Below are 23,360 nucleotides of genomic sequence, written 5' to 3' on the forward strand. Positions count from 1 at the left end.
ATTTGCGTATCTCGCTGATTTACATATTATTCAACGTAAATCAGCGGGAACGCCCCCGGCGCCATTTTCAAATTGAAAATAAGATCCGACGGTGTAACACACTTACACCTGTCGGATCTTAGCCATATCTATGCGTTACTGATTCTATGAATTAGGCGCATAGATACGACCAGTGTAAGTCAGAGATACGACGGTGTATCAGGAGATAGGCCCCATACACACGAGAGGATTTATCCGCGGATACGGTCCAGCGGACCGTATCCGCGGATAAATCCTCTCGAGGATTTGCGCGGATTTCCATGCGATGGAGTGTACTCACCATCGAATCGAAATCCGCGCCGAAATCCTCTGGCGATGACGTGTCGCGCCGTCGCCGCGATTATGACGCGGCGACGTGCGCGACGCTGTCATATAAGGAATTCCACGCATGCGTCGAATCATTACGACGCATGCGGGGGATCCCTTCGGACGGATGGATCCGGTGAGTCTGTACAGACCAGCGGATCCATCCGTTGGGATGGATTCCAGCGGATAGATTTGTTTAGCATGTCATCAAATATTTATCCGCTGGAAATCCATCCCAGGGGATAAATATCCGCGGAAACAGATCCGCTGGAGTGTACACACCATAGGATCTATCCGCTGAAACCCATTCGCTGGGATTTTTCAGCGGATGGATTCTATCGTGTGTATGGGGCCATACACCGTCGTATCTCTTTGTGAATCTGGCCCTGTGTGTGCCCCAGTAATGATCACTCTCAGGGCCAGATTCACGTAGCGCAGCGGATCTATAGATCCGCTCGTTCTACGTGAATTAAGATCCGCTCCCGCAAGTTTAGGAGGCAAGTGGCTAATTCACAAACAACTTACCTCCAAACTTGCGACGGCGGATCCTAAATCCCCCGGCGGAATTCAAATTCCGCGGCTAGGGGAGTGTACTATTTAAATCAGGCACGTTCCCGCGCCGATTTAAATGCGCAGGCGCCGTCCGGGGAATTTCCCGGCGTGCATTGCTCCCACTGATGTCACTAGGACGTCAGTGGTTGCGACGTGAGCGGGACTTGCGACGCGCGTGTTCGTGAATCGGCGTACGCAAACGACGTAGGAAAATTCAAATTCGACGCGGGAACGCCGGCTATGCTTAACATTGGCTGCGCCTGATAAAAGAAGGGGTAAGTATACGACGGAAAACCGCTACGGAAACGACGTAAGAACACTGCGACGGGTCCGCGTACGTTCGTGAATTTGCGTATCTCGCTGATTTACATATTATTTATCGTAAATCAGCGGGAACGCCCCCGGCGCCATTTTTTTATTGAAAAAAAGATCCGACAGTGGAACACATTGTAACACTGTCGGATCTAGCCCTATCTATGCGTAACTGATTCTATGAATCAGGCGCATAGATACGACCAGTGTAAGTCAGAGATACGATGGTGTATCTGTAGATACACCGTCGTATCTCTTTGTGAATCTGGCCCTCAGTCTGCATTGTTGTCCCATAAGCATCTCTGTGCAGTTTGCCCTAATCCTGTAACTGCCACCTTTGCCAAACTACTTGGCCTGTTAAAAGAAGTGGAAAATATAAACATGTACAGTGGGTATAGAAAAGATTCACCCCCTTTAAAATAATCACAATTTATTGCTTTGCAGACTGAAATGAAGACAAACACCATTTTTGTTTTATTGTGTTTACCAGTGCAACTTATAACACCCAAATAAAAGATATAATACCAACATGTCAAAAATAAAAACAGAGGCCCATATTCTCTTTAAAAATCCGCGGGCTGCGCTTAAGGCACTTACACTCCGCTGTCCCAACTTACAGGAGCAAGTGTTGTATTCCCCAAACACTTGCTCCATAAGTTGGGACGGCGGAGTGTAAATGCCCCGGCGTAGCCTGGCGGATCTCCAAGGGGGCGGCTTGTATTGAAATTAAGCGCGCCCCCGATTCTAAAGAACTGCGCATGCGCCGGGCTTCAAAAAGCCCAGTGCGCATGCTCCAGTTCTCGGCGGAAAACGTCAATGACGCCGACGTGTGCGTCATTGACGTAAAGTCGTATTCAAGAACGACTTACGGAAACAATGTAGCCGACGAAAAAACACGACGCGGACCCGACGCCATCCGTAACATGGCCTACGTGGGACTTGCGGAAATTTACTCCTCATAATAGCAGGACTAAATTTCCGCTTACGCAAACGTTAGCGACGGTAACGCGACGCGAACTCGTTCGGGAATCGGCGTAGAAGGATCATTTGCATACGCAAATGAGTCCTTCACGTAAATGCCATCTAGCGGCGGCCGGCGTCATTACATTTAAGATCCGCCAGTGTAAGTGACTTACACATGGCGGATCTTAAGTGTATCTATGCGAAAATGATTCTAAGAATCAGTCGCATAGATACACGGCCCAAAAAAGGGAGATACGATGGAGTATCCTGAGATACTCCATCGTAACTTCACTGAGAATATGGCCCAGAATCACTGAGTTGGAAAAAGGATCACCCCCTTATGTCAGTATATTGTTTAACCACTTTTTGCTTTAATTACAGCCTTATTCTGTTGTGATTTGTCTCTACTATCTTTGCACATCTAGATCCATCACGGTATTTCCGTGCATTCAAAATGCCACCTGTGTTCATAGTCCATAGCCTGTCCATACCATAACCTCTCCGCCAACATGGGCCACTCCATCCACAACGTTGACATCAGCAAACAGCTCACCCACACAATGCCATGCACACGGTCTGCCATCTGCCCTGTGCAGTGAAAACCGGGATTCAGCCGTGAAGAGAACGCCTCTCCAAAGCGGCAGATGCCATCAAATGTGAGCATTGGCCCACTCGAGTCGGTTACGATGACTACCAATGAGGATGTATACTAATAATCTTATGTTTGGTAAGGTACTTAGAGTGATCGATGCTCATATATGTGCTGGGCCACTGATAAGGCATCATCAGCTAAACAGGGGGGCCCGGGGCAGCTTTACTGTTCATTTCTGCCTAAAGGAATAAATACCGTATTTATCGCGGTATAACGCGCTCCCGCGTATACCGCGCACCCCTAAAGTGATCCCCAATCCTGTGGAAAAAAAGTTATTTTTGTACTTACAGTTTTGGTGTCTTGCGTGGCGTCCATCGGCGGCCTCGTCGGGTCCGGCGTCCTTCTGCGGCTTCGGGTGTCCTCTTCGGCGGGTCCGGCGTCCTTCTGCGGCTTCGGGTGTCCTTCTGCGGCGGGTCCGGCGTCCTTCTGCGGCTTCGGGTGTCCTTCTGCGGCTTCGGGTGTCCTTCTGCGGCGGGTCCGGTGTCCTCTTCGGCGGGTCCGGTGTCCTCTTCGCCGGGTCCGGCGTCCTTCTGCGGCGTCCTCACGTCCTCCCCGCTCGTTTCCCGCGCCAAGTTTTGAATACTGCGCCAGCATATACCGAGCGCAGTACACTCGGGCAGGCTCGGCAACTGTCGCGCTCACGTCCTGTACGTCCAGGACGTGACCGTGGAAGAAGCCGAGACTGGCCGACTATACCCGAGTGTACTGCGCTCGGTATATGTCGGCGCAGTATTCAAAACTCGGCGCAGGAAAGCGGGTATCGGCGTATATCGCGCACCCACGATTTTGCCCTGATTTTCAGGGCAAAAAAGTGTGTGATATACGCCGATAAATACGGTACATTTTACTTGACCCCCACTCCCGCTCCTACTTGCTTACCAGGACTTAAATTACATTTCCCTGGGCCCCATCACGTGAGTGAGTAACTTATATTGCGCAACACATGCGAACTGAATCGCCTCTGGGCGCTTAGTATCCATTCCCTGAATGAACTTTTTGATCTCAGAAGAGATACGTTTTGATCTTTCTTCTGAAGGCCAAGTGGTTCACCTCCAATTGGATGGTGTTTGGTAGGGCGTTCCCCAGTCTAGGTCCTTGGACTGCAACAGAGTGCCCCAAGAGGTGGAAACAGAGAAGGGACTTTGTTTTCCAATTTCAAGGCGTTGGCAGATAAAGTCAGTGCCGCTGTTCTTCTGAACCTCGGGGGTGGGGGTGGAGGCGGGGTTAAGGGGGTCCCAAACGAAAGGCTGTACGGGCCCCATGGTTTCTATCAGCAGCCCTGTAAATCTAGAGTTGCCACCTCATCCCTTTAAACCCGAACACATATTATTTACACAGGTTCTGTGGCTGAATAAGGTGGTAATTAACCCCTTAACGCTGCACGACTATATACGTCCGCAAAATGGCACGGACAGGCAGATGGGCGTATATATACGTCCCTGCCTTCTAGCGGGTGGGGGGTCCGATCGAGACCCCCCCCCGCTGCGTGTGGCGGGCGGATTCCCTCGGGGAGCGATCTGGGACGACGGCGCGGCTATTCGTTTATAGCCGCTCCGTCGCGATCGCTCCCCGGAGCTGAAAAACGGGGAGAGCCGTATGTAAACATGGCTTCCCCGTGCTTCACTGTGGCGGTGTATTGATCGAGTGATCCTTTTTATAAGGGAGACACGATCGATGACGTCAGACCTACAGCCACACCCCCCTACAGTTGTAAACACACACTAGGTGAAGCATAACTCCTACAGCGCCCCCTGTGGTTAACTCCCAAACTGCAACTGTAATTTTCACAATAAACAATGCAATTTAAATGCACTTTTTGCTGTGAAAATGACAATGGTCCCAAAAATGTGTCAAAATTGTCCGAAGTGTCCGCCATAATGTCGCAGTCACGAAAAAAATCGCTGATCGCCGCCAATAGTAGTAAAAATTTTTTTTTTATAAAAATGCAATAAAACTATCCCCTATTTTGTAAACGCTATAAATTTTGCGCAAACCAATCGATAAACGCTTATTGCGATTTTTTTTTACCAAAAATAGGTAGAGGAATACGTATCGGCCTAAACTGAGGAAACATTTTTTTTTATATATATATGTTTTTGGGGGATATTTATTATAGCAAAAAGTAAAAAATATTGAATTTTTTTCAAAATTGTCGCTCTATTTTTGTTTATAGCGCAAAAAAACATTTGTCCATTGGAAACCTGTCCGATCCGCCGGAAAATTGTCTGGTCAGCCGTACACACGACCGAACATGTCTGCTGAAACTGGTCCGCGGACCAGTTTCAGCAGACATATTCGGTCGTGTGTACAAGGCCTCAAAGGGAGTTTTCCCGTTGAAATCAATGGAAACAAAAATAATTTGTTCTGCATTGACTTCAAGGGCATGTAATACCGCATTTGGAAAGGCCCGAGGACAGTTCGGCTGACCTCGGCAAGACTTTGTTCACGAGCCTTTCCGATGTTTTCCCGAGGTCAGCCGAACTGTCCTCGGCCCTTTCCGCCCGTTCCCGAAATGGCGCAGACGCCCCCCTCACCTCAGGCCAAACGTGGTACTGCACACGGCTTTGGCCTAAATCCTGCTCGTTTCACGATACAACACTCGCAAACCGAGTCAGGAATTTAGGGAATACAGTGCTCGTATTGCAAAACATTTGTTAACCGCTTTTATCGCATTCTGAGGTTCCACTGTATATATACCGTATTTATCGGGGTATAGCGCGCACCCCTAAAGTGGACCCGCATTCCTGTGGAAAAAAAGATTTTTGTACTTACAGTTTTGGTGTCTTGCACGGCGTCCATCGGCGGCCTCGTCGGGTCCGCCGTCCGTCTGCGGCTTCGGGTGTCCTCTTTGTTGGGTCCAGCATCCTTCTGCGGCGTCCTTCCCGCTCCGAGTTTGAATACTGCGCCGGCATATACCGAGCGCAGTACACTCGTGTATAGTCGGGCAGGCTTGGCTACTCTCGCGCTCACGTCCTGTACGTCCAGGACGTGAGCGCGAGAGGAGCCGAGACTGCCCGACTATACACGAGTGTACTGCGCTCGGTATATGCGGGCGCAGTATTCAAGCTCAGCGTGGGAAAGCGGGTATCGGCGTATACCGTGCACCCACGATTTTGCCCTGATTTTCAGGGCAAAAAAGTGTGCGGTATACGCCGATAAATATGGTAAATGAATATATATAAATGAGTATATATAAATGAACGCATTGAAGATGTATTTGCTGTAGCACAGTATAAACACATTCTGTTATATTGATTAAATTAAACATATAACACCATATAGCATTTTTTTATTTTGAGATTTTTCACTGACATGAGGGAAACACCAAAGAACTACAATCAGAGGGGACATCACTGGAGTTGCCCACCTATATTGGACTTATCAGTCTGTATATGCAGTAAAGCATGCTTGTTATACTCACTGCAGAAGGGGTTAATCCTCTGCATTGTGTAAAAAGGCTGTTTGATTCTGTCTTCTCTGATTTTCCACTTCTTCCACTGCCCCCAATCCATTTCTTGATAGAACAGAGCCTTGGGGGAAAACTGCACATGCTCAGTTTGGTGTGTATTGCTAGAGAAGTTTTTTTTTGTCTTGGGAGAGTGTATATGACCAGCACCGGGCCAATCAGCAATGTCCAGAGAGAAGGTCTTGGTTTCTTCAACCTCATAGGACAATCAGAGGAGAACGAAAACTCCTCCTACCAGCTTTAACCATACTCCGATAGTCACAAGACTGCTATGTACTGCTGATGAGAAAAGGTATTTAGCAGTTTATATTTCCTTATACGATTGCATTTCCATGCTCTGTGTACTGTGGGAGACCAGATATATTGAATGCAGAGTCCTGGGTTTAGTAATACTTTAAAGTGGAGGTCCGCCCACCGCTGCAGCTGCTGACTTTTAATAATTGGACACTTACCTGTCCTGGAGTCCAGCGATGTCGGCACCACAGCCGATGTTTCCATCAGCTGTCGGGTGTTGCTGCCTCCATTACAAGTTAGGGAACCCGGCCGTGTAGCCTTTCGGCTTCACGCCGGGAACCCTACTGCACATGCGCGAGGCTCCACTCCTCTCACCCACTGGCCTGGCGACAGGGCGAGGAGAAGGGGGCCCCAACAGTGACGTCAATACCCGCAGCTGAGGCTCCCGGAAGTGGGGAAAGCATACCTGTGAAAGACAGGTATGCTGTCCCCCCTCCCCCAGAAAGGTGCCAAATTGGCACCGGCAGGAGGGAGGCATAAAATGAGAGGAAGTTCCACTTTTGGGTAGAACTCCGCTTTAAGAGCATACTTAGCGTGTTCATAGTTAATGCTGATCACATTTATTACAAACTCCATACCCTTACAATATTCACACTAAAAGAGACATGTCATCAGTAATTGAAAACGTCTCAAACCAACAAGATGGCTGCGATCACTGTGCGCGATGATGTCACGCGCCATAGCAACACCCACTGCATTTTGTCATCATAAAACTTCTTCTTGGGCTTTATATAAAGTTTTGCATTGCAACAGATCAGCAACATTGTATCATTTTTTTGATCCTGAGACCCCTTTCACACTGTTTTTTTTTTCAGGTGCTTTGGCGTTAAAAAAAATCGTTTGTAAAGCGCCTGAAAGAAGCCTCTTCTGCAATCCCAATGTGAAAGCCAGAGTGCTTTCAGAGCCCTTTCACTCTGCAAGTGCCCGAAAAACGCTGGTAAAGCTCCGCTAAGACCCCTTTCACACTGGGGCATTTTGCAGGCGCTTTGGCTTTAAAAAACTTGGGCTTTCACATTGGGATTGCAGATGCAGCTTCTTTCAGGCGCTTTACAGTCGCTTTTTTTTAACGATAAAGCGCCTGAAAAACACCCCAGTGTCAGGCCCGGATTTACTCCCTTTGACGCTCCAAGGCCGGGTCCTCCAATTCCCCCCCCCCCCCCCCACACACCATCACATAGGGGGCTTCTGAGCCCCCCCCCCCCCCCATTCAGACAGAGTTCTAGGTACTGTATTTCACTATAGAGCCTCAGTTTACTGTAATAAATAGGTGTAAAATGTAAAACTCTGGGGGGGGGGGGGGGGGGTGTACAAAGATGTCCGCTTGTCCCCTTCTCACTGTATCCTTAGGGTGGAGGAGTGCGGAGTGTAGCAAGATGGGGGTGATTTGTCACATTTGGTTAACCATCATGGTCTTAGTGTGCTGTTTAGTCGTAAAAGTGTTGGAACGCATATGGTGGCATCGTGCATGCGCAGTGCGAAACTTTTCAGCGAAACGTCACTTCCGGAGCAAACTGTGATGGGTAGCCATATGTGACGAGACAAGAGGCGGATGCTTTTCTCAATACAGACCGGCCGGGACGACAGGATTTTTTCACCCCCCCCCCCCTGTTGCCGCGGCGCCGCCTCTGCACCCACTGCCGCCCCGAGGCCTTGTCAGGAATCCGGCCCTGCCCAGTGTGAAAGGGGTCTTTGCAGAACACAGTTCTCCAGTGAAAATGTCAAACCTGATACATAAAATACAAATATAAACACACAAACATAAATACAATTCTAAATACACAAATATAAAGTTTCGCATTGCAACAGATTAGCAATATTGTATATTTTTTTGATCTATGATAATATATAAATACACACATATAAATAGCAATGCACAAATATAAATATATAAATACAATTCTAAATACACAAATATAAAGTTTTGCATTGCAACAGATTAGCAATATTGTATATTTTTTTGAATTATGATAATATATAAATACACACATATAAATAATAATGCACAAATATAAATATAAATACACAAATATAAAGTTTTGCATCCCAACAGATCAGCAATATCGCTACATCATATTTCCTGATACATAGGATAATATATAAATACCCAAATATGAATATAAATACACAGATATAAATATACAAATAGTATTACACAGATATTAAAGCGGAGGTTCACCCAAAAATAAATTTTTAACATTACATTCAGCCGAGTTGTCCTAATGACAATCAGCTGTTTTTTTTTTATTCTATCCCCGTACATACCGTATTTTCACCGCCGCTTCCGGGTATGTCGTCTGCGGGACTGGGCGTTCCTATCTGATTGACAGGCTTCCGACCGTCGCATACAGCGCGTCACGAGTTGCCGAAAGAAGCCGAACGTCGGTGCGGCTCTATACGGCGCCACTCGTGACGCGCAGTATACGACGGTCGGAAGCCTGTCAATCAATTAGGAACGCCCAGTCCCGCAGAAGACATACCCGGAAGCGGCGGTGAAAGTCGGCATGTATGGGAAAAAAAAAACAACAGATTGTCATTAGGACAACTCGGCTGAATGCAGGGATGGACTGACCATTGGGACTACAGGGAGTTTCCCAGTGGGCCGATGGCTCAGTGGGCCGGCTTCAGTGACAGCGGACCGCTGCCCCCCTCCGCTCCTCTGTCTCTCCCTCCCTGCAGCGCTCACCTCCTCTTCCTCCCCGCAGCGCTCACCTGGGGGGACAAAGAAGCAGGGAGAGGACAGAGGAGCATGGGGGGAGGAGACAGACAGATGACTCAACAGCTATGGCCTGGGAGTTTTTCACTTCTGCCTAATCTTGTCCCATAAGGGGGGGGGGGGGGCACCAAACTGATTCTTTGCCCTGGGTGAAATAATGTCTAGCTTCCCCACTGGTACTGCCTATAAGAGTACCAGCACCAGCTGCTCTACTCTAATAAAGTAGAACGGCTAGTAGCTAGTGAAGGGGGAGAGGGGGCTTGGGTGGCCGGCGGGGTGCGGGAGTTGTCCGGCCGCCATGGGAGAGACCTGTCAAAGTGGGCCAGTCTGGATGAAGTCCAGGGCCAAATTTTTGTCCCGGTCCAGCCCTGGCTGAATGTAATGTTAAAAATGTATTTTTTGGGTGAACCTCCACTTTAAAGTGAAGGTTTACCCACAAAAAAAATGTTAAGATTAGATTCGTGCTCATTTTGTCTAGGGGAATCTAACTTAGTTACCTCTCTGATCAGGTATGCCATTTCCTCTGCCAGGGAAGCAGGACACTGTGTTGTAGCAATCATCAAAACAAAATGATACAATGTTGCTGACATTTTGGAATGCAAAACTTAATATTTGTGTATTTTATATATATATATATGTGTGTTAATATTTCTGTATCTATATCTGTATTTATATTAGTGTTTTTATGTATCAGGTTTGACATTTCCTCTGGGGAACTGTGTTCTGCCAAGGATCAAAAAATGATACAATTTTGCTGATTTGATGGAATGCAAAACTTAAAGCGGGAGTTCACCCACAAAAAAAAAATTAAAGCGGTGGTTCACCCTGCAGAACAACATTTTAGCATACAATTCGGCATTGTAGCGCGAGCTACAGTATGCCGGTCTTAATTTTTTTATCGCCGTACTCACAGTGTAATCGTACATAGTAGATTCTGACTGCCCGCGGGGAATGGGCGTTCCTTTCAAGAGGGAGGGTGATTGACGGCCGGCTCTGGCATGTCACGCTCCCCGAAGACAGCCGGAGTAGGTCTCGGCTCTTCACGGCGCCTGCGCACAGACTATGCGCAGGCGCCGTGAAGAGCCAAGCCTATTTCGGCTATTTCCGGAGAAGCGTGACGCGCCAGAGCCGGCCGTCAATCACCTTCCGTCTGGATTGGAACGCCCATTCCCCGTGGGCAGTCGGAATCTACTATGTACGATTACACTGTGAGTACGGCGATAAAAAAATTAAGACCGGCATACTGTAGCTCGCGCTACAATGCCGAATTTTAGGCTAGAAGAAAAAAAAAAATGTTTTTATTTTATAGGGTGAACCCCCGCTTTAAGATTAGATTGGTGCTCATTTTGTCAAGGGGAATCGGCTAGTTTTTTTAAAAACGAAGCAGTACTTACCGTTTTAGAGAGCGATCTTCTCCGCCGTTTCCGGGTATGGTCTTCGGGTCTGGGCGTTCCTTCTTGATTGACGGGCTTCCGACGGTCGCATCTATCGCGTCATGATTTTCCGAAAGTAGCCGAACGTCGGCGCGCAGGCGCAGTATAGAGCCGCACCGACGTTCGGCTTCTTTTGGCAACTCGTGACGCGCTGTATGCGACTGTCGGAAGCCAGCAATCTAAAGTGACACTTCGGCTGCCAGGCTTGTGGCAGAAGTCTGTCCGGAGGCACTTCACCCACTCTGGCTAGAGTGGCGACAAACTGTATCTACTACTACTGTACTACTGAGAGCAGAATTGCTCGGCTCATATCCAGGCCTGAGGCCTCGTACACACGACAGAGTTTCTCGGCAGAATTCGGCGAGAAACTCGGTGAGAGCCGGATTCTGCCGAGAAACTCTGTCGTCTGTACGCTTTTGGCCCGATGGAGCCGCCGAGGAACTCGTCGAGAAAATAGAGAACATGTTTTCTATTTTCTCGTTGTTCTATGGGAGAAGGCGGCCCGCCGAGCTCCTCGGCGGCTTCATCCCTGAACTCGCCGAGGAACTCGACGTGTTTGGCACGTCGAGTTCCTCGGCCGTGTGTACGAGGCCTGATACTACAAAGTTCTCTATTGCTTCATCAACCTTTCCTTCCTATTCCATGCTGATGTTGGCTATGTTGGGCCGAAAATAAAGCATTTGAAAACCTTTCTTCATTCACTGGACATTCGCTCACTACCCTATGCTACTGTACTCATCAGCTACACCCCTAGACATCATTGAGGTAACTTAATACGCCGATCCCAACAACAACCAGCGGCTCCTTCGGGGGGTAGCGCTACACATACATATAAATAATAATGCACAAATATAAAGTTTTGCATCCCAACAGATCAGCAATATCGCTACATCATATTTCCTGATACATAGGATAATATATAAATACCCGAATATAAATACACAGATATAAATATTAGGGCTGTGCGTTAAACGTGATATTAACGGCGTTAACGCAAACCCATGTTAACGCCGTCAATATTTTTATCGCGCGATTAACGGGGGTGGACGTGCAGAGTGTGCAGCGGCGCGGCGCGGCTTACCTTCTCGCTGGATTCACAGGCACGTTACTCACCTTGTCCCTGGATCCAGCGATGCCACCCCGCTGTGTGATCGAGCGGGTCCTCCTCGCTTGGCGGGTCCTCCTCGCTCGGCGGGTCCTCCTCGCTCGATTCACAGTGCCTGTGTGCCGCCGATCTCCGTTCCCTGCGACGTTACGACGCACGGGAGCGGAGAACGGCGCCAAATTCAAAAAAGTAAACAAACACATTACACACAGTATACTGTAATCTTATAGATTACAGTACTGTATGTAAAAAATACACACCCTCCTTGTCCCTAGTGGTCTGGCCAGTGCCCTACATGTACTTTTATATAATAAAAACCTTTCTTTCTGCCTGAAAAACTGTAGATTGTCCAAAAGTGTCCCTTTATGTCAAAAATGGTTTTAGATCAGCTAGAAAACAGCGATAATAAATTATAATCACTTGCAGAATTGTGCGATATTTGTGGGGAAATTCGTCATAAATTAGATAGATTAATCGTGAGTTAACTATGACATTAATGCGATTAATCGCGATTAAAAATTGTAATCGTTTGACAGCACTAATAAATATACAAATAGTATTACACAGATATTAATAAATACACAGATTTTAATAAATGCACAAATATAAAATTTTGCATTCCAACAGATCAGCAAAATTGTATCATTTTTTGATCCTTGGCAGAACACAGTTCCCCAGAGGAAATGTCAAACCTGATACATAAGATGTAAATATAAACACACTGATATAAATACAGATATAGAGACAGAAATATTAACACACATATATATATAAAATACACAAATATTAAGTTTTGCATTCCAAAATGTCAGCAACATTGTATCATTTTGTTTTGATGATTGCTACAACACAGTGTCCTGCTTCCCTGGCAGAGGAAATTGCATACCTGATCAGAGAGGTAGTGAAAGTGGCCTGCTGTTGCCTGATATGTGAGCCAGCCAGGGACAAGCCCCCCCTATACACACATTGCTAGGTAGGAGCTGCTGAAGCCTCCATTGCCTGTATGTGTCAGCAGCACACTCTGACGTCTTCTGTGCATTTCCTGCATTACAAGGAGAGAGGAGGAGGAGGAGGAGGGGTTGGGTGTCGCTGCTGATCAGCACCAACAAGCTCTTTAGGCAGCAGCAGCCTGCCAGCCATCCAGCAGGAACCTGCACACGGGATCCAAGGCTTTCTGCAGCCGGCCCAGCCCAGGCTCATGTATATTGCATGGGAGCAGCTGGACGCGTCCCTGGGGAGGTGACCCCAGTCCTGATGCGGATGTGAGCTCCCTGCTTTTTTTGGCCGTGCTGTGTTGTGCGCGGAGGAGGATTGGCTGTGTTGACCTCGGACCCGAAGGAGGACTTCGGCGGCGGCGGCTGCTGCATGGATCAGCTGAGACGGTAGGTAGAGAGAGAAGACAGGGGGAGAGAGAGGAGTCAGCAGTAACCCCCCCTCCTCTCCACCCGGCCGGGATTACATGAGGATCTCCAGAGCCCTTGCAAGCTGCAAGAGGAGGAGGAGGACGTCCCCCTTGTTTTCCGTTAGAAATCAGCCCTGGATTGAGTGGGAGTCGCAAGGAAAGAGAGCAGGCAGATCCCATCGGATCTCCATCGATCGCTGCAAGCTGAGAGGTGGTGTATCTCGCCCCCCCTCCCCCTGTTAACCCCTCGCTCGCCATGGTGGTCTTCAATGGATTGCTGAAGATCAGGATCTGCGAGGCTGTCAACCTGAAGCCCACAGCTTGGTCCCTGAGGCACGCGGTGGGGCCCCGACCCCAGACCTTCCTTCTGGACCCCTACATCGCCGTCAATGTGGACGACTCAAGGATCGGCCAGACCTCCACCAAGCAGAAGACCAACAGCCCAGCCTGGCACGATGACTTCTCCACCGACGTCTGCAATGGCAGGAAGATCGAGCTGGCCGTCTTCCACGATGCCCCCATCGGCTACGATGACTTTGTGGCCAATTGTACCATCCAGTTCGAGGATCTCCTGCAGAATGGGAGCCGGCACTTCGAGGATTGGGTAAGACAGATGGGGCAAGGCTTGCCTGGGCTGCACACACATGGCCTTAAGCCTATTGTTATACTGCTGGAGTGTGGAGGAAATCCTCTAGTGGGGATTGACACGGCCACACATCCCTCTGCTTCCTCCTGTGGGGGAGCATTGAGGATGGAGGGGTGATCTACAACTGATAGATACCCTAGATGTGGCCTGGTGGAGATACATGGCTCAGTGTACTGGGCTCCATCAACCCTCATTGTTGTCCCAAGTGTCAAAGTGTCATCTCCAGGTACTCTGATTACCACTTTGACCTTTTTTTGTCAGGTTGTTCCTAAAACATTACAAAATCCAACACAAAAAATTAGGATAGAAATTGTTTACTATTAGACTTGTAGATCTTCAGCTAGTAGGGAATGACATAACCCCACATTCCTGTTATTACTCCCGGTGGAGCTACAAGTCCCAGCGTACTGGGCTCCATCAGTCCTCATTGTTGTCATGGTCCCAAGTGTCATCTCCAGGTACTCTGATACTCACATTCCTGTTATTAGTTCTGGTGGAGCTACAAGTCCCAGTGTACTGGGCTCCATCAACCTTCTTGATGTTGCTATTAATATTCTTATACAGGTTTTATATAGTGCCAATTGTTTGCTCATTGCTTTGGTCCCAAGTGTCATCTCCAGGTACTCTGATTACCACTTTGACCTTTTTTGTCAGGGTGTTCCTAAAACATTACAAAATCCAACCCAAAGAAATGAGGATAGAAATTGTTTACTATTGGATTTGTAGATCTTCAGCTAGTGGGGAATGACATAACCCCACATTCCTGTTATTACTCCTGGTGGAGCTACAAGTCCCAGCGTACTGGGCTCTGTCAACGTTGTTGTTGTTATATAGGATTTATATAGTGCCAATCGTTGGCGCATTGCTTTGGTCCCAAGTGTGATCTCCAGGTACTCTGATTACCACTTTGACCTTTTTTTGTCAGGGTGTTCGTAAAACATTACAAAATCCAACACAAAGAAATGAGGATAGAAATTGTTTACTATTGGACTTGTAGATCTTCAGCTAGTAGGGAATGAAATAACCCCACATTCCTGTTATTACTCCTGGTGGAGCTACAAGTCCCAGCGTACTGGGCTCCATCAACCTTGTTGTTATACAGGATTTATAAAGCTCCATTTGTTAGCTCATTGCTTTGGTCCCAAGTGTCAAAGTGTCATCTCCAGGTACTCTGATTACCACTTTGACCTTTTTTTTTTTGTCGGGGTGTTCCTAAAACATTATAATGAAATGAGGATAGAAATTGTTTACTATTGAACTTGTAAATCTTCTGCTGGTGGGGAATGACATATTCCTATTACTCCTGGTGGAGCTACAAGTCCCAGCGTACTGGGCTCCATCAACCTTATTGATGTTGCTATTAATATTCTTATACAGGTTTTATATAGTGCCAATTGTTTGCTCATTGCTTTGGTCCCAAGTATCATCTCCAGGTACTCTGATTACCACTTTGACCTTTTTTGTCAGGGTGTTCCTAAAACATTACAAAATCCAACCCAAAGAAATGAGGTAGACATTGTTTACTATTGGACTTGTAGATCTTCAGCTAGTAGGGAATGACATAACCCCACATTCCTGTTATTAGTCCTGGTGGAGCTACAAGTCCCAGGTTACTGGGCTCCATCTACCTTGTTGTTGTTATATGGGATTTATTTAGCGCCAATCGTTGGCGCATTGCTTTGGTCCCAAGTGTCATCGCCAGGTACTGTGATTACCACGTTGACCTTTTTTGTCAGGGTGTTCCTAAAACATTACAAAATCCAACACAATGAAATGAGGACAGAAAATGCTGTATCCAAATATTGATCGTAGAAATCTGTTTGTGGTCTAGACTTCTAGCACACATATGTATCATCTTCTTATTGGACTTGTAGATCTTCAGTTAGTGGGGAATAACATACCCCCACATTCCTGACATTACTCCTGGTGGAGCTCCAAGTCCCAGCGTACTGGGCTCCATCAACCTTGTTGTTGTTATTGTTATATAGGATTTTTATAGCACCAATCGTTGGCACATTGCTTTGGTCCCAAGTGTCATCTCCAGGTACTCTGATTACCACGTTGACCTTTTTTGTCAGGGTGTTCCTACAACATTACAAAATCCAACCCAATAGAATGAGGATAGAAAATGTTTACTATTGGATTTGTAGATCTTCTGCTGGTGGGGGAATTACATAACCCCACATTCCTGTTATTACTCCTGGTGGAGCTACAAGTCCCAGCGTACTGAGCTCCATCAACCTTGTTATACAGGATTTATATAGCGCTAATCGTTTGCTCATTGCTTTGGTCCCAAGTGTCATCTCCAGGTACTCTGATTACCACTTTGACCTTCTTTTTTTTTTGTCAGGGTGTTCCTAAAACATTACAAAATCCAACACAATGAAATGAGGATATAATGTGTTTACTATTGGACTTGTAAATCTTCTGCTGGTGGGGAATGACATATTCCTATTACTTCTGGTGGAGCTACAAGTCCCAGCATACTGGGCTCCATCAACTAGGGTTACCACCTCATCCCTTTAAAACAGGACACATACTAATTGCACAGGTTCTGTGGCTAATTAAGGTGGTAATTAGACTCATTTGGTGCCTTACCTGCATTAAATTAGCCTCAGAACCTGTGTAATTCATATGTGTTCTGTTTTAAAGGGATGAGGTGGCAACCCTACCATCAACCTTGTTATACAGGAATTATATTTGCTCATTGCTTTGGTCCCAAGTGTCCTCTCCAAATACTCTGATTACCACTTTGACCTTTTATTGTCAGGGTGTTCCTAAAACATTACAAAATCCCACCCAAAGAAATGAGGACAGAAATGGTTGTATCCAAAAATTGATCGTATAATCAATCAAGTTTGTGGTCTGGACCTATAGCACACATATGTATCATCTTATTATTGGACTTGTAGATCTTCAGCTAGTGGGGAATTTCATGACCCCACATTCCTGACATTACTCCTGGTGGAGCACAAGTCCCAGCATACTGGGCTCCATCAACCTTCTTGATGTTATTAATATTATTATACAGGTTTTATATAGCGCCAATCGTTGGCTCATTGCTTTAGTCCCAAGTGTCATCTCCAGGTACTCTGATTACCAGTTTGACCTTTTTTGTCGGGGTGTTCCTAAAACATTACAAAATCCAACACAATGAAATGAGGGCAGAAATAGTTGTATGGTATCCATGAAATTGATTGTAGAATTCTATTTGCGGTCTGGACCTATAGCACACATATGTATCATCTTTTTATTATTGGACTTGTAGATCTTCAGCTAGTGGGGAATGACCTAAGCACACATTCCGCTTACTCCTGGTGGAGCTACAAGTCCCAGCGTACTGGGCTCCATCAGCCTTGTTGTTATTATACAGGATTTATATAGCACCAATCGTCATCTCCTGATACTCCGATTACCAGTTTGATCTTTTTGTCAGGGTGTTCCTAAAACATTACAGAAACCAACACAATGAAATGAGGATAGAAATTGTTTACTATTGGACTTGTAGATCTTCCCCACATTCCTGTTATTACTCCTGGTGGAGCTACAAGTCCCAGCGTACTGGGCTCTGTCAACCTTCTTGATGTTGCTATTAATATTATTATACATGTTTTATATAGTGCCAATCGTTTGCTCTTTGCTTTTGTCCCAAGTGTCGCCTCCAAATGTCCAGATTACCACTTTGACCTTTTTTTTTTTTTTTTTTTTTTTTTTTTTCGTCAGGGCGTTCCTAAAACATTACAAAATCCAACACAATGAAATGAGGATAGAAATAGTTGTATCCAAAAATTGATCGTAGAATTCTATTTGCGGTCTGGACCTATAGCACACATAAGTATCCTCTTATTTTTGGACTTGTAGATCTTCTTCAGCTGGTGGGGAATGACATATGCACACATTCCGCTTGCTCCTGGTGAAGCTACAAGTCCCAGCGTAGTTATATAGCGCCAACAGTTTGCTCATTGCTTTGGTCCCAAGTGTCACCTCCAGGTAGAGTACCTGGAGGTGACAGAGTGATTACCAGTTTGACCTTTTTGCAGGGAGTTTGCAAAATCCAACCCAATGAAATGAGGATAGAAATGGTTTACATTTGGTTTTGTAGATCTTCTGTTGGTGGGAAATGACAGTTACACATTCTCACTCCTGGTGGAGCTACAAGTCCCAGCTTACTGGGCTCCAATGGCCTTCTTGATGTTGTTGTTGTTGTTGTTGTTATACAGGATTTATATAGCGCCAACAGTCCTGCACAGCGCTTTGGTCCCAAGTATCAGTGTCATCCCCAGGTACTCTGATTACCAGTTTGACCTTTTTCTTTGTCAGGGTGTTCCTAAAACATTCCAAAATTAAACCCAATGAAATGAGGACAGAAATTGTACCCCACTGTTTGTGGTCTGGACCTATAGCACACATAAGTATCATCTTACGATTGGACTTGTAAATCTTCAGCTGGTGGAGAATGACACATTCCTGCTCTTACTGTTGGTGGAGCTACAAGTCCCAGCGTACTGGGCTTCATCAGCCTTCTAAATGTTGAAATTTATATAAGGAAAGACGGGATGGACAGCCGCACTCCGAAAAAAAACATAAGGTTGTCTTTATTGTAAAAAATGCACTACAAAACAAGCAGAACACAGGGAAAACAGCCTACGCGTTTCACACTCCAATTAGTGCTTAGTCATGGCTAAGCACTAATTGGAGTGTGAAATGTGTAGGCTGTTTTCTGCTTGTTTTGTAGTGCATTTTTTTTTTTTTTATATAAATTTTTTTACAATAAAGACAACCTTATGTTTTTTTCGGAGTGCGGCTGTCCATCCCGTCTTTCCTTATATCGATTGCTTCGTGCATTGCCAGCACCCTTGATTTCCTGAACCGTTGCTGATTTTCCCAACACACCCACCTGGAGCAGTTATTCCCTTTCCTTCTTAATGTTGGGGTCCCGAGTGTCGCCTCCAAGCACTCTGATTATCAGTTTGATCTTCTGTCAGGGTGTTCCCAAAACATTCCAAAATCCAACCCAATAATGTGATAATAGAAATAGTTTTACCCCAAAAATTATGTTGTAGAATGCTATTTGAGGACAGGACCTGTAGCACACATAGGCGGCAGCATGGTATTATATAATGGAAGATACTGCGCAGGTCTAAAAAGAGTGAAATAGTAATGATACTATAAAAATAATGTGAAAAAATAATACTAAACATGAAAAAAAAAAAAAAAAAATAATAAAAATAAAATAAAATAAAAATAAAAAATAAAAATATAAAAAAGGCTGCTGCAGCTTATATGTCAGATACACACAAGAATAGAATTATAAAGAAAAGCTGCGCTGCAAATTGAACCAACATAAACATTCAATTATGCTATGTGCACACAAAACCCCAGTGCATTAAACTGAAAAAAGTTGTGCAAAAGTCCATATAGGATGTATCACAGAAGATTGCAGGGAGTGACAGAAAGTTCTCCGAATAGGTGAAGCTAGATATCCAGGCAAAATCTTGTGAATTAGATGACAGAATCCTCCACCACTTATGTACCAACTGCTTACCAGAGCAAGAAATAAATCGGGCATGTAAACACATAGGTCAATAGGGATCCTGGATAAACTTTCACTCTCTCTCCCGTTTCACCAATCTTCTATATCAGACCATCTTTCTCCATAGATGTAACCCAGAGGAGAAAAACACTGACATGGTGTGATATCGTTTTAAAGTATTTAATATAAAATGGTAATACACTCACATGTATGTAGGTTAAAAAGTGCGATAAACAATATTAGCCGGCCGGCTCTGCTGTCCGCTCGTCCTTCCGGGTAGAGAGCGTGGATCGTGGTGACGTCGGCACGCCGCTCCTCCCTACGCCGTTTCGTCACACGAATGACTTCTTCCAGGGGCACGAGCGGCGTGCTGACTCGCCACTCTTATAACAGTACATAACATCCGGGACCGCCCAGCTCTGAACCTTGGAGATCGCGGGCATCAGCCGCCATATTTAGGTTGGGATCGCTGCCAGTACTCAAACTGTAAGGAAATAACTGCCAAACTAAAAAAATGGGGTAATTTTACAGCATGGTATTGTTGGACTCTTCAGCTGGTGGGGATTGGCTGGGCTTCACATTCATGTTCCTCCTGTGTCCTTCTTTTGGGGGTGGGTGGCATTGATGATGGAGGGGTGATCTGCTGCTGGAGACACTAGGCTGCCAAAAAGAACAACTGATGGCCAACTTCCCTATGTGTGTGCTGGTGAAGCCACAGTACAAATCCCAGCAGTTACAAATGTCATCTCCAGGCGCTTTGATTACCAATTTGTCCTTTTTTTTTGTTCTGTTCCCAAAACATTCAAAAATCCAAACCAATCAAATGAGGATAGAAATAATTTTATCCCAAAAGTTGATTGCAGGACACTATTTGAGGTTTGGACCTACAGTGCACATAAGCAGCATTGTACTATTGAACTTGTAGATCAGGGGTGTCAAACATAATTTCATTGTGGACCACATCAGCATTTTGGTTGCCCTTAAGGGCCAGTTATATCTGTAATGCCACGTACACACGACCGTTTTTCATGACGAGAAAAATGCCGTGTTTTTTTTTAGAACCTGCTCTATTTTATTTATTTATTTTTTCTTGTTGTTTTTTCACGTCGTGAAAAACTGTCATTAGACTTGATGTCCAGAGAACCCCACCATCAAGTCAAGAGACCCCCACTCTCTCTTTTATCACAGTGCACCCTCCTTACCTTGTTCTGCTTCAAGAAAGAAACTGGGGATTGAGCTGCACCAGCACAGGATCTGTAGAAAGCGTTCTGTCCTCTCTGTTGCCAACTGCTGAGACATTTTGGAGATGAGGGGGGTGCCGTAGTTGCAGGAGAGGTGCGAGGGCCACATGAAATGGCCTGGCGTGCTGAATTCTGCCCCTGGGGCAGTGTGTTTGACACATGTTGTAGATCTGCTGGTGGGGAATGACATATCTAAACATTCCTGCTCTTACTCCTGGTGGAGCTACAAGTTCTAGTGTACTGGGCTCCATTAAACTTTTTGATGTTCTGATCCCACTCCCAGGTGTCAAAGTGCCATCTCCTAGCACTCTTGAGTGCCAATTTGTTTTCGGAACACCCTAGAAAACGAACAATCATAAAACGAACCCAATCAAATGAGGATAGAAATTGCTGTTCCCCCCCCCCCCCCCCCAATAATTCATTGTAGAATGTAATTTGTGGTCAGGATCTACAGCACACATAGAAAGTATGGTATAGTTGGATTTGTAGATCTGCAGCTGGTGGAGGTAATGACTTGGCCACACATTTCTGCTTGTCCTCCTGTGCCCTCTGCATCGTACATGGGAGAGGGTTGAGCTGCTGCTTGAGGCACTAGACCACCAAAAAACGAATGGCCTAGTGGAACTTGCTAGTCGCAGCATACTGGGCTCCATCAATCTTCCTGATATTATGGCTCCAAGTGCCATTTTTTTGGCACTCTAATTGCCCGTGTTCCAAATTCAACCCATTGAAGTGAGTCCCAAAATTAACCCAAATCTAATGAGTTTCCAGAATGTTCGAAAGATGCGTGTCTAATTTGCACATAGCTGAAAACGGCCACATTACCTTTTATTAAAACCTTTTATTTGTCTCAGTATATAACTATTCCTATCAATCCCTGTCCCAGCAAAGCTTCCAATCTATGCAGAGTCTCCTGTACACATGTGTTGCTGGACCAATAGAGAGAGATGCAAGTTGGCCTGCCAATATACAGTAAAACCTTGGATTGTGAGCATAATTCGTTCCAGAAGCATGCTTGTCATCCAAAGCACTTGTATATCAAAGCAAATTTCCCCATAAGAATTAATGGAAACTCATTACACAACCATTTATTCATGGGTCCTTCAGTTTATAGTCCATATAAAAAGATTATAGCAATGTGATAAGTTGTGTAACCATAAAATGTCCATCCACAAATGGAAGCTTCCACAAGTGATTTAGAAGCAAAATCCAGCAGGAGCTCCAGAGTATAAAAGAGAAGAGAGGCGCCTCTAAAGCCCTATGCACACACGATCAGTCCATCCGATGAGAACGGTCTGATGGACCGTTTTCATTGGTTAACCGATGAAGCTGACTGATGGTCAGTTGTGCCTACACACCATCGGTTAAAAAAACGATCGTGTCAGAACGCGGTGACGTAAAACGCAACGACGTGCTGAAAAAAACGAAGTTCAATGCTTCCAAGCATGTGTCAACTTGATTCTGAGCATGCGTGGATTTTTAACCGATGGACGTACCTACAAACGATCGTTTTTTTTTCTATAGGTTAGGTATCCATCGGTTACATTTAAAACAACATTGCTTTTTTTTTTTTTTTAACCTATGGATAAATAACCGATGGGGCCCACACACGATCGGTTTGGTCTGATGAAAACGGTCCATCAGACTATTCTCATCGGTTTGACCGATCGTGTGTACGCGGCATAAGTGTAGCAATATGGTTCCATTTAATGAAGGTATAACAATTAGCAAGTCACATGGTTGTTGATTAAAAGAGGCACATCTTAAGTATGCAGGGATCCAGGGTAAAGCTGTCCACATAGACCGTCCTCTGCGCCGCCCGCCGGCTGTCCCACGCTTTCAGTCTACTGCAGGGAAGACTACCCTGCAGTAGAGCAGTCTGAAATTGAGGCTTGAACCGCTCATGAAGCGCAGCGTGGAAGGGATGGCGGTGAGGAGGACGGTCTATGTGGACAGCTTTACCCCGGATCCCTGTTTACTTAGATGTGCCTCTTTTTATCATCAACCATGTGAGTTGCTAAATGTTGTACCTTCATTAAATGGAACCATATTGCTACACTTAGAGGTGCTTCTCTTTTATACTCTGTTGTGACGTGACGCTACTTGTATATCAAGACATTGCTTGTATATCAAGTCAAAATGTATTAAATGTTGCTTGTCTTGCAAAACGCTCTCAAACCGAGTTACTCTTAAACCAAGGTTTTACTGTAGGGCCCCCTAAATTACTAGAGGCCCCACCTGGTGAGAAGTCACTTTCGGCCCCTCACGCTGCTTCTCAACTCGCTGGCTGCATGGGAGAAGAGATAAGAAGTCAGCACACCCCGCTTCTCACTTTAATGTCGGATGTAATTTCCGACAGCCGAACACCCCCTCCCCCTGCTTCTCAACTTCAATCTTTAATGTGACATGTCACTATCGGCAGCGGCCCACAGCACACCCCCCCCCCCCCCCCGCTTCTCAACTTTAATGTGATATGTCATTCTGCTTAGGGCCCCAGGGAGGTCAGGATCGGCACCGACACCTGTTGTGATATTTGCCTGGTGTAATCCAACATTTTACATGAAATCGCCTTCCTTCCACTTGTTCTTCCTTTTTAAATAGAATTATCATTGCTGTTCTGTTTTATTCTGTAGCGGTTCATATAGACCAGTGATGGCAAACCTTGGCACCCCCAGATGTTTTGGAACTACCTTTCCCACGTTG

The 23,360-nt window shown here is 45.8% G+C and overlaps 1 protein-coding gene across 1 annotated transcript in view; it reads left to right on the plus strand.

The window, feature by feature from the left end:
* Positions 1-12,898: 12,898 nt before the first annotated feature.
* PRKCE (protein kinase C epsilon) overlaps positions 12,899-23,360 on the plus strand; it is a 491,004-nt gene continuing 480,542 nt past the window's right edge. Inside the window, exon 1 of the mRNA XM_040351558.1 lies at positions 12,899-13,841. Within this exon, the coding sequence (XP_040207492.1) occupies positions 13,494-13,841 (348 nt within the window). The 5' untranslated portion in view covers positions 12,899-13,493. The remainder of the gene's footprint in view (positions 13,842-23,360) is intronic.

This window comes from Rana temporaria, chromosome 4 (genome assembly GCF_905171775.1).
Source record: "Rana temporaria chromosome 4, aRanTem1.1, whole genome shotgun sequence".
NCBI lineage: Eukaryota > Metazoa > Chordata > Amphibia > Anura > Ranidae > Rana > Rana temporaria.